The sequence below is a fragment of the Quercus suber genome, unplaced genomic scaffold, assembly GCF_002906115.3.
Source record: "Quercus suber isolate HL8 unplaced genomic scaffold, Cork oak 2.0 scaffold_9, whole genome shotgun sequence".
In the NCBI taxonomy this organism is placed as follows: Eukaryota; Viridiplantae; Streptophyta; class Magnoliopsida; order Fagales; family Fagaceae; genus Quercus; species Quercus suber.
This window is the reverse complement of record NW_027069475.1, coordinates 1,076,126-1,090,709: the sequence shown is the minus strand read 5'-3', so window position 1 is coordinate 1,090,709 and position 14,584 is coordinate 1,076,126. Positions and strand designations below refer to the sequence as shown.

The 14,584-nt window shown below is 31.5% G+C and overlaps 2 protein-coding genes across 2 annotated transcripts in view; one reads left to right on the top strand and one right to left on the bottom strand.

Annotated features, from left to right (window-relative positions):
• Window positions 1-436: 436 nt before the first annotated feature.
• Window positions 437-7,437, bottom strand: LOC112030136 (telomere repeat-binding factor 4). The gene is made up of 6 exons (XM_024062821.2): window positions 7,117-7,437; window positions 5,223-5,428; window positions 2,578-2,662; window positions 1,450-1,533; window positions 807-1,086; window positions 437-708 (listed from the first exon to the last, which is right to left on the bottom strand). The coding sequence occupies exons 1-6, from the start codon at window positions 7,264-7,266 to the stop codon at window positions 677-679; spliced, it is 837 nt and encodes a 278-aa protein (XP_023918589.1). The 5' UTR covers window positions 7,267-7,437; the 3' UTR covers window positions 437-676.
• A 6,345-nt stretch (window positions 7,438-13,782) lies between these two features.
• Window positions 13,783-14,584, top strand: part of LOC112030134 (dihydrolipoyllysine-residue acetyltransferase component 3 of pyruvate dehydrogenase complex, mitochondrial) — a 6,408-nt gene continuing 5,606 nt past the window's right edge. Inside the window, exons 1-2 of the mRNA XM_065776655.1 lie at window positions 13,783-13,916; window positions 14,002-14,077. Of these exons, the coding sequence (XP_065632727.1) occupies window positions 13,912-13,916; window positions 14,002-14,077 (81 nt within the window). The 5' untranslated portion in view covers window positions 13,783-13,911. The remainder of the gene's footprint in view (window positions 13,917-14,001; window positions 14,078-14,584) is intronic.

Here is a 14,584-nt window from a genome sequence, read left to right as displayed (position 1 = left end):
CCATTTTGTTTTGGGCAGAATTGCTCAGAATGGATTCTTATATTTTGTACGTAGTAGAATTCGTATCGGTGAGAAATATTTAGGGATACGGAAAAGGATATTGGATTGCACAGCAGAGCTGCCATTCTTCAACATCTCCAATGCAATTTTCAGATTGGGTGCAAAATGGGAAAAAGAGATTTGAAGCACAGACATGGCAGATGGCTTGGTATTATCTACCCGCCAAAGAAAAAAAAGGTACAGGAATAGAATTACACATAAGAAATTAATAGTACCGACATGCTAGAAATGATGCCTGTCTATCAAAATCTTGGAACCTTACTGCCCACATTTATTTACATGTAAGGTGTACCTCGCCTTTTGCTCTCAGTCTGGGGAGAATTACAACCAGTAAGGGGATATTAAAAATTAAAAAAATAAGCATAAACAAAATGCAAAAGACAAACAACAAGCAGTTAGATTCTTCTATGTAGCTCCCTCGGGAATAATTCCAATTTCCCCCTTGCCCCAACCTGGCTGTATTTATAAAAATGCTGAGGCATAGGAGACATGAACAATTTAAGACTGTTGCATTGGATCAATGAAATTTACATACACATTGAAAAAACTACAACAATTTCACTACTCATTCTATTGATGTTTTACCCCTAAGAAAGAACAAATTACAACCGATAACCTAGGCCAAGAGGACAATTTCACCACGCGAACCTGCAATAATAAGCCCAAGGAAACATATCATGGTTAAATAAATTAAGACATTAGAAACATAACAATGACTACAGTAGGGAGGGCAATGTCAGCTTTACATCTTTCATAAATATCTTTCACCAGCTGTAGCATTGAATCGCTATCTTCTGCCATCTTTGAAATTCTTTCTGCCTCTTTAACTGCTTCGGCAGCCATATATGCTTTGTTTTCTGCATCGGCCACTCTGTAGGCAGCAGCATTAGCTGCATCATCCACACTCTCACTAGTAGTCATTAGCCCAGAGCTCAGTGGCTGTCGTGGCCTGACATCCTTTTGTTTTGGGGCAGGTGTTTTTGTTCCCAACGAAGTATCTTTTCTGATCCTGTAGCAATTTTCGACCTGCATTTTATATGGAAGAAAGTTGGAACTTCAAAAAAACAGGCTTCCTTTTCAGAAATTCCACACTATTGTTGCTGATGTTAATTCAAATATGTGAACAGAACGAGCTGCAGATGCATGACATCATTGATAATTATACCTACTTCAAAGATCAACAATGCCAAATCTGAAAGTTGCTTTAATTGAGGTCATATCACAGTGAACCTTGTGCGTGTCACTCACACACACACACACACACAAAAGGTTCATTGTCATATTGATATGAAAGAAGTGAAGACGACAATATTTGCAGGTCTCAACCTCGAATAATCTTCTAAAATTTGACGAATGTGTGAGAGAAGAATATTCAAGAAAATCAATCACCTTTTCAAGTTTGCCTTGTGCAACGAGCCTCCTCAACCTTGAACTCAATAATCTTCTAAAATTTTGTGGCACCTCCTGCCTTTGCTGCAATATGTAAATCAGGAGTTACAATCTCTTCCAAACTCATGTATAATGAAAATTTGACTGCAAGAGAGAGTATTTGTTGATTGGAAATTAAAGTCAAATGCATGAAACAAAGTGATCTGATCAAATGTATTATCTTTTTCTTATAGCCAATACTACAACCCTATGGCTGCTGCTCAGCTCAACTACGTATAATCACATCAAGGTAATAGATAGGTGATGATCCATGACAATCTTTTTTTTTTTTTGGGATAAGTAATAAATTTTTATTGAAGAGGAGCTACCTATGTACACTGGATGTATACATAGGGTGCTCCTAGATAATCCATGACGGTTTAATAACCCCATCACACTACAGTTTACATTTGAAGTTAAGAATTCATCATTCATTATGTGGCCAATAAAGAGAGAAATATATAGAAATCACTTCAGCTGATGGTAAGAGTTTTGCTTTTATGAAGAAAACACTGTTCCAAAGTCTAAACATTTTGTAGTTGATTTGATAAGTAATCTCATAAAAGGAAAAAAGATAGCATATATTTTCACCTGATCTTTGATAAGTAATCTCATAAAAGGCAAAAAGTTAGCATATCCTTTCACTTGATCTGATATCATCAACATTACCCCATCCTAAAGGAAATGACTTCTACTTACTCTCTTGCGAGAGAGCACTAGACAATACTTAAGCTGTGAAGCATTCACTGGCTCTGCTGGGACATTTGGCCAACATATTCACAACATTGTATTTTAATGCCAAAGCTTGCAGTAAATTGTGACTGCAGAATTAGATTCAAAGTGTGCCCCAAATCAGTTTGATTTTAAGTTCCTGTCATCTTGAAAGGCTTTGAAGAAGTGCATTTCATGTCTTTCTAGCACAACTTCAATGTTTGGTAGAATTTGGTTTCTTCTCTCATTCTAATTGTATGCAGGGATGGTTTTTTCAACCATGGCAGGGATATTCTACATCCTAATGGAGCTTCCTTCAGGACAAAATATTTTCCAAGACATACAAGGATTAAAAATAAGAAGAGACCTCCATCTAACCTCAATATAGTGAACAATGGCACCTATATCACATCCATTAGTATCTATTGTTGTTGAAACAGCTTCAAAAATCATTGCATTGTACCTGGTAAGAAAAAGAAAACAGCATCAAGTGCCCCGTGAAGAGACCTTGATAAAATAAAAAAGTTGTGAAAAGATGTTTGTTATTCTCAGACATAGCCAGATGGCTTCAAACTAAATGCAAAGAGAATATAATAGCTATATAAATGTTGTATAATTGTGACAGTAAGGTAGCAAAGGTATAGCATGTCAAAAACATATAAACAACAGGCTTTCCACTTCAAGTTGTTTGAAACTAGATTCATGAGTCATGACATGCTTCAAAAGTATAAGAATAACAAATGATGAAATCAAATTATCATATATTATATGAATTGTCTCCAAATCCTGGATTGAACATGTGAAATGAAAAGCAGAGTAATTTAAAATCTGAATTGTAATAATAGCTGCATGTAACAATGTAATCAAATTGGTGGAATCAAATAGGTAGCTCCCCATTCCTTTCCATTGTTAACCTTCTAGTAAGTACCTTCCATCACATCATATCTATTATCTATTATAGTATATTAAAGTGGAAGCTAAGAGAAAGTTCAATTTGAAACTCTAGAATGTCATACATTATGCCAATTGGCATAGCTAACTTTACACAAAATATAGTCCTGCAATTAAAAAATTTTTAAAAAGAAAAAAAGAAAAAACCAAGCTAACTAAAACTCTATTATTTTGAGAAAGGATAGAGTGAGTTTCCAGGATAAGTTAACTTTTACTTGGCTAATAATAAATCTTAGTCCCATAACTAAAAGATTTCTTAGAAAAATTACTTCTCAATTTATATATATATATATGTATATGCTACCATAACTGTAGAATAAAGCTTTTTTGATGTGGCTTAAATCAAGTTGGGCATGAGCGAGCTCTTGTGATGTTTGATTTTGGATCACTCATTAGTTTCTCACACATGTATTCTTTTTACAAAATATAGAAATTAAGTGGTTAACTATACATTAATGAAAGAAAACTTCAATATATTTCTAATAACAAAAAGATCATGATCGCAATATAAAAAAAGTTACGAAGAAAAACTAGAGAGAAGAAAATAACAGCTTAAACCAATTTGAAATTGAATGCAAACTTATTGTCATGGATGTGAAATGAAATTACATGCAAATGTATATTTACATGTATTAATTTAGATGACCATTACAAAATACAACTTACTTTACAACAAAGCATGTCCCCAATTTTTTTATTCATAAAGAAGTCCCCAATTTTTTGGATTCGACTATACATCCTCAACAAATTAGTCCAGGTCAACCATACATATTATTTTCCTTCATTCTATTCTATCCAAAGTTATACTCTTTATTACTTCCTTAATTGACAACCCTTATTCTACCAATAATTTATTGAAAATTAAAATCATTGTTCTGATTTAAAATTATCACTTTGAATAACAATAAATCTATCCTTCAGATTTATGATTCACATGGATGTGATAAGACTTAAATAACCCTTAGTTCTATAATAATCAAATGATCAACTATCATTCCAAAATTTCAATTTTATTTTATCTTTTAAAGAAAATTTTATTTTCAAGGAATCAATTAATTTATGTTTTGCTTCCTTTTCTTTTGATCAACACTTTTGCAACTACTTCTGCTCATAAAAACTGGGTATATGGGCTAAAAATAATGGGATACTTGGATGGGCTCGCACTTCAAACCCTACCTAAACTAAGTTACAGAAGGTGATGTTTTGGAAACACATGTAAATTTGTATTCTACTCCTATCATACTAACAACTGCAAAAATTGATCCCATCTTTGAAATTAAGATAGGTTGTGTGGATTAATACTAAAATAGTTTGATTACAGCTTAATTATCTATGAATTTTTTTCGACTTTGAATAATGCAATTCATCTTGATTATTGATATTGTGTTTTTAATTCAGTATTCTTGATATGTAGATCAAGACCAATGTTGATTAATATTTACTAAATTATGACAATCATTAAATTTATAACAATTATAACTGATAATTTGTTTGATTTCTTTTATATTTATATTGCAAAATTTTCCCCTTTGCTTGCTTTGATTTATATATCTTTGAAATGATCTTGATGGTGATGGGTCTGGATACTTGGTGAAAATAACATTATTTTACAAATAAGATTTCATTTTGCTTTTTAGTTATTAACCATACAAATAAAAGAATTGGATTTTACATATTTTGTCGACAAGATATTTAAAACTAAATAATAAAGAAAACTACCTGTGCATTGCATGAGTTGCTAGTTATATACAAATGTCAAAGTGACACTACGCCCTTATTTAAAGATATTTTGGTAAGCATCTGTTAGAAATTCTGGTGGCCATTTAGCCAGATTTTCCAACCAAGTTATGAGGAATTATATAAGATAACAACAAAAACAATAGCAATTATAAAAGTTTGAGAACACCATACTTTAGAAATAGATTTCTTCTGATAGGTACACACAACTCATGCATTACTTAATATATGGGAAAAAGAGATAAATAAAAGGACAACTAATTCTTGGCATAACATTCACATACTATACATGTCACATAAAGGGGTTGAAGAAGAGGAGGAAGACAAACACTTACCGTGGAGCATTTTTCCCCTCATGTGTGCTATTAGGGGCATCATCCATAACAGTATCAGGGGGTGCAGTAAGAAGAAGTGGAGCAGCAGGAGCAGAATGTTGAACATTGGGGAGTGGAGCAGCTGTTATAGCCTTTATCTTTGGAGTCCTCGATTTCTCTTTAGAGCCTTGTCCAGCAGTACTAACACTCAGGTTTCGCCATTTGTCCTGGTAGGTAATCAAGAATGAGTCAGATAAACAGCACTGAGGTTCAAATCTATTTGTGCTAAGTAAATCGAAATAAACTACACTAATACAATAACTCAAAGGTTTGAAACACTTCTCCATATTTGAAATACACTTCTTCCTTTCCTTATTAGCTCTACTTCACAAAAGCTTTACTAATATATATATATATATATATATTATGAATTTATGATACCATTAAAGTTTCTCAGAACTAGATATAACAAATATAAATAAATTCAATTAAGAAAACTAAAATGCTGAAAATTTAGAGTTTCAAGTAAAACAGTCCAGGATTAACATTTTGACGTAGAATAAATGAGTTCTCAGTTCTGAGAACAAATTTAGGGTTTTTGCTTTATATGTATTCTATAATCCCATTTTCAGGTTAGGTTTAAAACACATATAGCTCAGACTCAAACAGTCAAACACCTAGGATTTTTGCTAAGCAATCACAGCCTATCAACATAAATACACAGAACCATACACTACACCAAAGTTCCCGGCAAAATAAACAAACACTTTCTCTTCTAACCAAACATACCTTGGGGTCCAAAATTTAAACCAGAAAAAGCCCTAAAATTGAGCGGATAAGGGAAAATTTGCAAAATAATATTATTTTAATAATTATTTAAATTGACATTGTTTTGAAACTATTTGGCAATGGTCTTTTTTACAAAATCTTGTTTTGAAAATACAATTTTAAGCTTTAAAGTGATGAAATCATGTTTAAAACGATATTAGATAAGTTTTAGATCCCAAAAACCTTCAAAACAGTGTCAAATTTAAATAATTAATATTAAAATGAAATTATTTTCCAAATTTGCCTCGTGGATAAGTTGTTATACATATAACAAAATCAACAGTGCTATGGAAACTGGAAACCCCTATTTTCACAACTTGCTAAGTCGTGTGTACAACATTTTAAGGAATTCAATTAAGAAATCTACAAAGCTGAAAATTTAAGATTTCACATTGGGGCCTAATACAAGCGTAAATTGCACAAATTTTCCCAAAAAAAAAAATTCAAATTTTCTCTAGAACCAAACAGCACCTTAGCTGCCAAAAAAAATCCCACAAATTGAGTGCTAAGAAGTCATTTTATATAAATAAATTTCTCTCACTCTTTCTCTGTATTATATATGAGTATGTGTTTGTGCATAAACAATAACTCTGAAAAATTCAAGTAACAACATTACAAAGCCGAAAATTTAAGGCTTCATACTGGAGCCTAATAGAAGCGTAAATTGCAAAAATTTTCTCGAGAAACAAAAAATCCAAATTTCCCTCGAACCAAACAGCACCTTAGCTGCCAAAAATAAAACAAAAGTCCTACAAATTAAGAGCTGAGAACTCATTCTATATAACTAAAATTACACTATGTTGATTAGCATAGAAGAATTCAAGTAACGACACAACAATGCTGAAAATTTAGGGTTTGATGACACCATTACAGACCTAGTAAACCCTAATTTGCAAAAAAAAATTCCCTAGAAAAAAAAAATCCAATTTTCCCTCAGAACCAAACAAAATGAAAAAAAAAAAAAAAAAAAAAATTTAAAAACCAAACAAAATTTAAAAAAAAAAAAAATTTTTAAAAAAATCCCTAAAAGTGAGAGTGGATAAGCTAAGACATTGGGAGTGGCATGAAAAGGTAAATAAGGAGTGACCTTGAGGTCAATGTTGGAACGGTTAGTGAGAAAAGGAGCAAACTCAGGATCTTTGAGAATGTTCTTCCATTTTCCAGGGCCGTGCTTCGCTACTCCGCCCAGTAGCGCTTCTTCCTCCTCCGCCGTCCATTTCTGCTTCTGATTCCCCATGTTCTCTCTCTCTAGAAAAATTCTCTCTCTCTCTAGAAGAAGAAGAAGTTTGTTTGTGAGAGCGTTTGTTTTGGGTGTGTAGTACTATTCCTCAGTCCTTCTTCCCCTCGCGTTCCTCGTGGTCCGTAACCGTAGCCAGCAGAGCACCGCTGCCAGAAAAGAAACTCATAAAAAAAAAAAAAGTTATAAATTTCATTACCTTTTTTAAATTTTGATTTGCTGACGTGGCAAGATATTACTCGTCGAATATTTTAAGGAATAATGCTATTACCACAACAAAGCTTACAATTTGGTCACGTGGCAAGTTATTATTAGTGAAGTTGTGGTCATGTTACTTTTATTTCAATGCCCATGACTTGCCATGTGGATAGATTGTTGCAAAAGTTGTGAATTTTGGTTGTGGTACTATCATTATTCATATATATTGCGTTACTTTTATAAGTCATAATTTTGACGTAGCAGACTGTAAATAGTTACTTATCACTTAGACATGCACTCATACTTTGCCACGTGAAAACTGTGTCAAAGAAGTTGTGAAATGATTTGTGGGACATTCTGGCCTTTTGCCCCTTTGGGCAAAAATATTTGGCATTATACCCCTGCCCCTGTTTCGAAACTATATAGGTGCGTGCCCCTATTTCGATACTCGATGACCCTAAAATTGAGTTACTTAAAATACTCAATTGATTTAAAATCGAGTTAAGCCCGATCAAATTTTTAAAAAAAAAATTTGCATAGAACTCGATTTTATGGAAATCGAGTTCCAAAATGCCACTATAGGGCTCAAAAACGTCACTATAGGGCTTAAAAACGCCACTATATGGCTCCTTGAACCTGCCATGGGACAATCACACTTAGGGAAAAAAAATTTGCAAGAAAACGCCACTATAGGGCTTTAAAACGTCACTATAGAGGTTAAAAATGCCACTATAGAGCTCTCTGAACATTGTATAGACGATGACACTAAATTTTTTTTTTTGCATGGAACTCGATTTCTAGGAAGTTGAGTTCCATGCAATTTTTTTTTTTTTTTAAAGTTTGATCGGGCATAACTCAATTTTAAACCAATCGAGTACTTTAAGTAACTCGATTTTAGGATCATTGAGTATCGAAACAGAGGCACGCACCTATATAGTTTCGAAATAAGGGCATAATGCCAAATAAAAAACAAAAAAGGGGTAAAATGCCAGAATGTCCATGATTTATGGTTGTAGATTTTTTTTTCGAAGTCTATAAACAACAAATTTGATGATGGTTGACATTGCATATAGTTAGCATTAGTAGCAAATTGCCTAAAATGGGATAAAATGATGAATATATGTTACCAAACACCTAAAAACCTTATATAGAAGTGTGTATGAGTTGGATTGGGTCAGGTTGATAGGTTTTTTCAACTCATCGGTGGGTTAAAAAAAAATTTAACACAACCCAACCTATCACAAGGGTCCAACCCAACTCATATGAATCGAGTTGGATCTATGGGTTGGAAAGTTTTTTTTTTTAATTATTATTATTATTAATATTAAATTGAGAATTAGAATAACATCACCACAAATAAGAATAAATTTATAACAAAATAATCTTGAGCATAAAGGGTTGGAAAGTTTTTTTTTTTAATTATTATTATTATTAATATTAAATTGAGAATTAGAATAACATCACCACAAATAAGAATAAATTTATAACAAAATAATCTTGAGCATAACACCAAATCAACACAAACTATATGAGAAGAACTTAAGGTTTGGGTTTTATTTAGAAAGAAGGGTAAACAACAAAAAAAGTGACAATTTTCTTGGTCTGGTGATTGATGATAATAATTTTTACAAAAAAAAAAAAAAAAAACTTCTTCACAAATTGAAATTGTAGGTTGTAATTGGAGCAACATTATCACTTTCAAATAAAATTACTATTGACACAAATTTTATTAATGGAAAATTTTTATCTTTAGATATATATAAAGTATTGCAAGATTAGATTGCAATGAACTTGATCCTATTAGATAAGTCATTAGCAAATTTTTATACATGTATGTGGGCATGAAATTTACACTATTGGAGTACCTACAAAATTTTATTTTTCCATTACACAAAAGAAATTTTTATATTTTGGTTGAGAGAGAGAGAGAGATATGGGTTCAAGTTACATCTTTTTTAAACCATTAGATTCAAGTTACATCTGGTGTAACTTTAAAGAGTTACATCTTTTTTAAACCATTAGATTTAAGTAGATCCAATGGTAAAATAAAGACCCTCATTAATGCTAATATTCTAATTGACTCATTTATTATTTCCTATTTAATACATTCATACTTATGTCTAAAAAGAAAAATAAAATCTCAGTAATAATGATTACTTTAGTTCTTTCTACATTCATAATGGCACAATTTTTTTTTTTTTGGCTTTAGTAATAATCATTTTTGTAGTCGAAAAATAATGAATCTAACTATTAAAGTATAAAAACATGTGTGCTGCTCACAAAAAAACACCAACAAAAATGTCTAGAATATTGTTAAAAGAACTACGTTGCCATTATTACTAAGGTTTTATTTCATGGGACAAGATATGGAGTGTTCATGTTGATGAGGCAAGGAGCATGGTGGTGAGATTGGAATTAAGAGAAAGGCAATGGAATTGAGTTGGACAAAACCAATGGAGGAGAAAGAGAGAGTAGAGAAAAACGTGATTATGGAGGAGAGAGAGAGACGTAGACCTTTTTTTTTTTTAGTATAGAGATAAGTATGAAATGTATTAAATAAGAGATAATAAATTATATCAATTAGAATATTAACATTAATGAGAGTTTTTTTTTACCGTTGGATCTACTTAAATCCAATGGTTTAAAAAATGTATAACTTAAACCCATCTCTCTCTCTCTCTCTCTCTCTCTCTCTCTCTATATATATATATATATAGAAAGAGAGCAAGACTTAGATACAGTACTTAGGTGCTGTTACTTAGGCTTCGGTTGGGAGTTCATAAGATAATGGAATGAGATGATCATAAGAGAATGGAAAGGAATGTAATTGAATGAAATGTATTTAAGTAAGGGAAAAGAATAGAATTAAGTAACCTTGATTGGATGTTTTAAAATAAATGAATGGAAAAAAATGAAAATGAATGAAATGTAAGTAATCCTATTTGGGAGCAACATGAAGGGAATGGAATGAAATCATTTTATGACAATATTACTATTAAACCCCTATTTTAAAATAAAATGTTGAATATATAAGGGTATCTTGAGAGTTTTAGTAAAAAAATCATTAAATCTAATTTCATTCCCTCCCATCCCTCCCAATTTCAGAGGGAATGAAAATTTGAGGTTTTAAGGGAATAGAGAGGAATGAGTGTTCCCTCCTACTCATTCCATTCCCTCACACTTAAACTTCCAAATAAGGGAATGAACTTTCCATTCTCTCCATTAAAACTCCCAAACAAAAGAAGGGAAAAATATTCTAAAAATATTCTTTTTATTCCATGCCATTCTCTCTTCTCAAGCGAAGCCTTAGGTTTCTCTTTTAAGATTCTGTTATATGGATTTTTTTCTCATGAAAAGAAGTGTATTTTTTAAGTTAAATATCCACATGGCAGAATCTTAAGAAAAGAATTTAAAGAATAGCACTTAAGGTACTGTACATAAGTTTTGTCTATATATATATATATGCGAAAGTTTTACAAATATATGTTGTATGCATGTGTAAATATATAAATTCTTGCTCTAGTTACTAATCAAGTGCACCTACAAATATTATTCTATATTTTTTTAACAATTTTTATTTGAAAACTGTACTTAATTTAGTTATTTTTTCTAGCCACATGTAAGAACAAGACGAAAAGATGGAACCAACTCTCACCTAAAATGCATTTGATTATCAACAGACAAGCATGCTTTTGCAACATTTTTATTGCATGCTATCATCCTTGGCTTAATATTGCATGCTTTTACACCATTTTTAAAACCTCATCAGATTTCCAAGTTGATGGGAAGGATGTTCTTGACCCAGAAAGTATTTACTGTATTCTTCGTATGTAACCAATGTTTAAAAGTAAATCAATAAAGGGATAAAAAGTTAAAATTTTGTCACAATTTGTTGAAGTAGCAAAAAAAAAAAACCTTCTTCACAAATTGAAATTGTAGGTTGTAATTGGAGCAACATTATCACTTTCGAATAAAATTACTATTGACACAAATTTTATTAATGGAAAATTTTTATCTTTAGATATATATAAAGTATTGCAAGATTAGATTGCAATGAACTTGATCCTATTAGATAAGTCGTTAGCAAATGCAAATTTTTATACATGTATGTGGGCATGAAATTTACACTATTGGAGTACCTACAAAATTTTATTTTTCCATTACACAAAAGAAATTTTTATATTTTGGTTGAGAGAGAGAGAGAGGTTCAAATTATATCTGGTGTAACTCTAAAAAGTTACATCTTTTTTAAACCATTAGATTTAAGTTACATCTGGTGTAACTTTAAAGAGTTACATCTTTTTTAAACCATTAGATTTAAGTAGATCCAATGGTAAAAAAAAGACCCTCATTAATGCTAATATTCTAATTGACTCATTTATTATTCCTTATTTAATACATTCATACTTATTTCTAAAAAGAAAAATAAAATCTCAGTAATAATGATTACTTTAGTTCTTTCTACATTCATAATGGCACAATTTTTTTTTTTTGGCTTTAGTAATAATCATTTTTGTAGTCGAAAAATAACGAATCTAACTATTAAAGTATAAAAACATGTGTGTTGCTCACAAAAAGACACCAACAAAAATGTCTAGAATATTGTTAAAAGAACTACGTTGCCATTATTACTAAGGTTTTATTTCATGGGAAAAGATATGGAGTGTTCATGTTGATGAGGCAAGGAGCATGGTGGTGAGATTGGAATTAAGAGAAAGGCAATGGAATTGAGTTGGAGAAAAGCAATGGAGGAGAAAGAGAGAGCAGAGAAAAACGTGATTATGGAGGAGAGAGAGAGACGTAGACTTTTTTTTTTTTAGTATAGAGATAAGTATGGAATGTATTAAATAAGAGATAATAAATTATATCAATTAGAATATTAACATTAATGAGAGTTTTTTTTTAACCGTTGGATTTACTTAAATCCAATGGTTTAAAAAATGTATAACTTAAACTCATCTCTCTCTCTCTCTCTATATATATATATATATATAGAAAGAGAGCAAGACTTAGATACAGTACTTAGGTGCTGTTACTTAGGCTTTGGTTGGGAGTTCATAAAAGAATGGAATGAGATGATCATAAGAGAATGGAAATGAATGTAATTGAATGAAATGTATTTAAGTAAGGGAAAAGAATGGAATTAAGTTCCTTGATTGGATGTTTTAAAATAAAGGAATGGAAAAGAATGAAAATTAATGAAATGTAAGTAATCTTATTTGAGAGCAATATGAAGGGAATAGAATGAAATCATTTTATGACAATATTACTATTAGACCCCTATTTTAAAATAAAAGGTTGAATATATAGGGGTATCTTGGGAGTTTTAGTAAAAAAATCATTAAATCTAATTCCATTTCCTCCCATCCTTCCCAATTTCGGAGGGAATGAAAATTTGAGGTTTTAAGGGAATAGAGAGGAATGAGTGTTCCCTCCTACTCATTCCATTCCCTCCCACTTAAACTTCCAAATAAGGGAATGGACTTTCTATTCTCTCCATTAAAACTCTCAAACAAAAGAAGAGAAAAATATTCTAAAATTATTCTTTTTATTCTATTCCATTCTCTCTTCTCAAGCGGAGCCTTAGGTTTCTCTTTTAAGATTCTGTTATATGGCTTTTTTCTCATGAATAGAAGTGTATTTTTTAAGTTAAATATCCACATGGCAGAATCTTAAGAAAAAAAATTTAAAGAATAGCACTTAAGGTACTGTACATAAGTTTTGTCTATATATATATATATGCGAAAGTTTTACAAATATATGTTGTATGCATGTGTAAATATATAAATTCTTGCTCTAGTTACTAATCAAGTGCACCTAATAAGATATTTTTTTTTATTTTCATCATCATATTCCTAGGACTAATTAGATAAATTTCAGGGTATCCAATTTATGAAGTTGATTCTACAGATCCACTCTGTTTAAGCCCAGGACTTATTATTATTTTATTATAATGTTCTGAGCTCATCCCAGCCCAACTAAACCTGAAGTCCCCAGTACTGGGATTGGCTGCAAGAATCAAATGTGGTCATATAGGCAATAAATTTCAACTAATATGCAACTCCCTTGTCTCTTATTATTCTTCACTTTTTTCCTTGCTTATGGCATTCTTTCCTTGTTATTAACATATATATTGCTCTCCGGTTTAAGTTTGAGAATTAGCCTCTCCATAATTGGGGTTAAGGTTGCTTACCAACCACATCTCTTAGGCCCCATAGAAACATGAAGAACAATTTAAGATGATAATTGGTCATCTTGTCCTTGGTCAATGTCACATAATTCTGTACAACTTTTGATATAGATTTTGTTAAATTTTACAATTAAAGTTTGGTTTTCTAATGCTTATTCCTGGTGTTGTTTTGGCAGATCACAGCTTCACGCTTATTATTCTCTAAGCAAACTATTCCCCATTATTATCTAACAGTAGATACATGTGTTGACAAACTCATGGAGTGAGTATTTGTGCCTGCCTTCTCTTCTAAAGTGAGCCATTGCTTAATATTTTTTTGATTATGTAACTGTTTCTTTTTTCTGCAGTTTACGGAGCCAACTCAATTCATTACAAGAAGCATCTGGTGGAAAACGGATATCAGTTAACGATCTTGTAATAAAGGTATTACATCTTGCTTCCACATAATTCGAACAATGAATGTGTAATTATTTATAGGTCTTCTTTAATGACCACTAAACTACTTACTATGAAAAGTTTTGGGCCATTCTAGAAGAATCCTGAACACCATATATTTCCAGCCAATACTTTGAATCCAGTTTTTTTCAATTTTTCATGAGATTATATGGTAACAAATTCTGAGAAGTTCTAGTGTTACTGTGTTAGTGAATTTTAAACCTAACATATCTTTGATTTTTTACATTAGCAATTACAATTTAAACGGAAGTCATGATTTAGTTGTTCAGTAGTCTTGTTAAGAAGTTTGTATGGTGTCCTTTGAACTGTTGTATTGTTGCACATAATGTGAACGTCTTCAATTCTTAGATGTTTGGTAATTGGTTTGGCTGTAGAAATTCTCGCTTTTGGACACATGCAAAAACAACACAACATGCACGTAGTGGAGGGGATTGGGAGAAAAAAATTGGGGGGGGGGGGGGTTGGGTGTTGAAG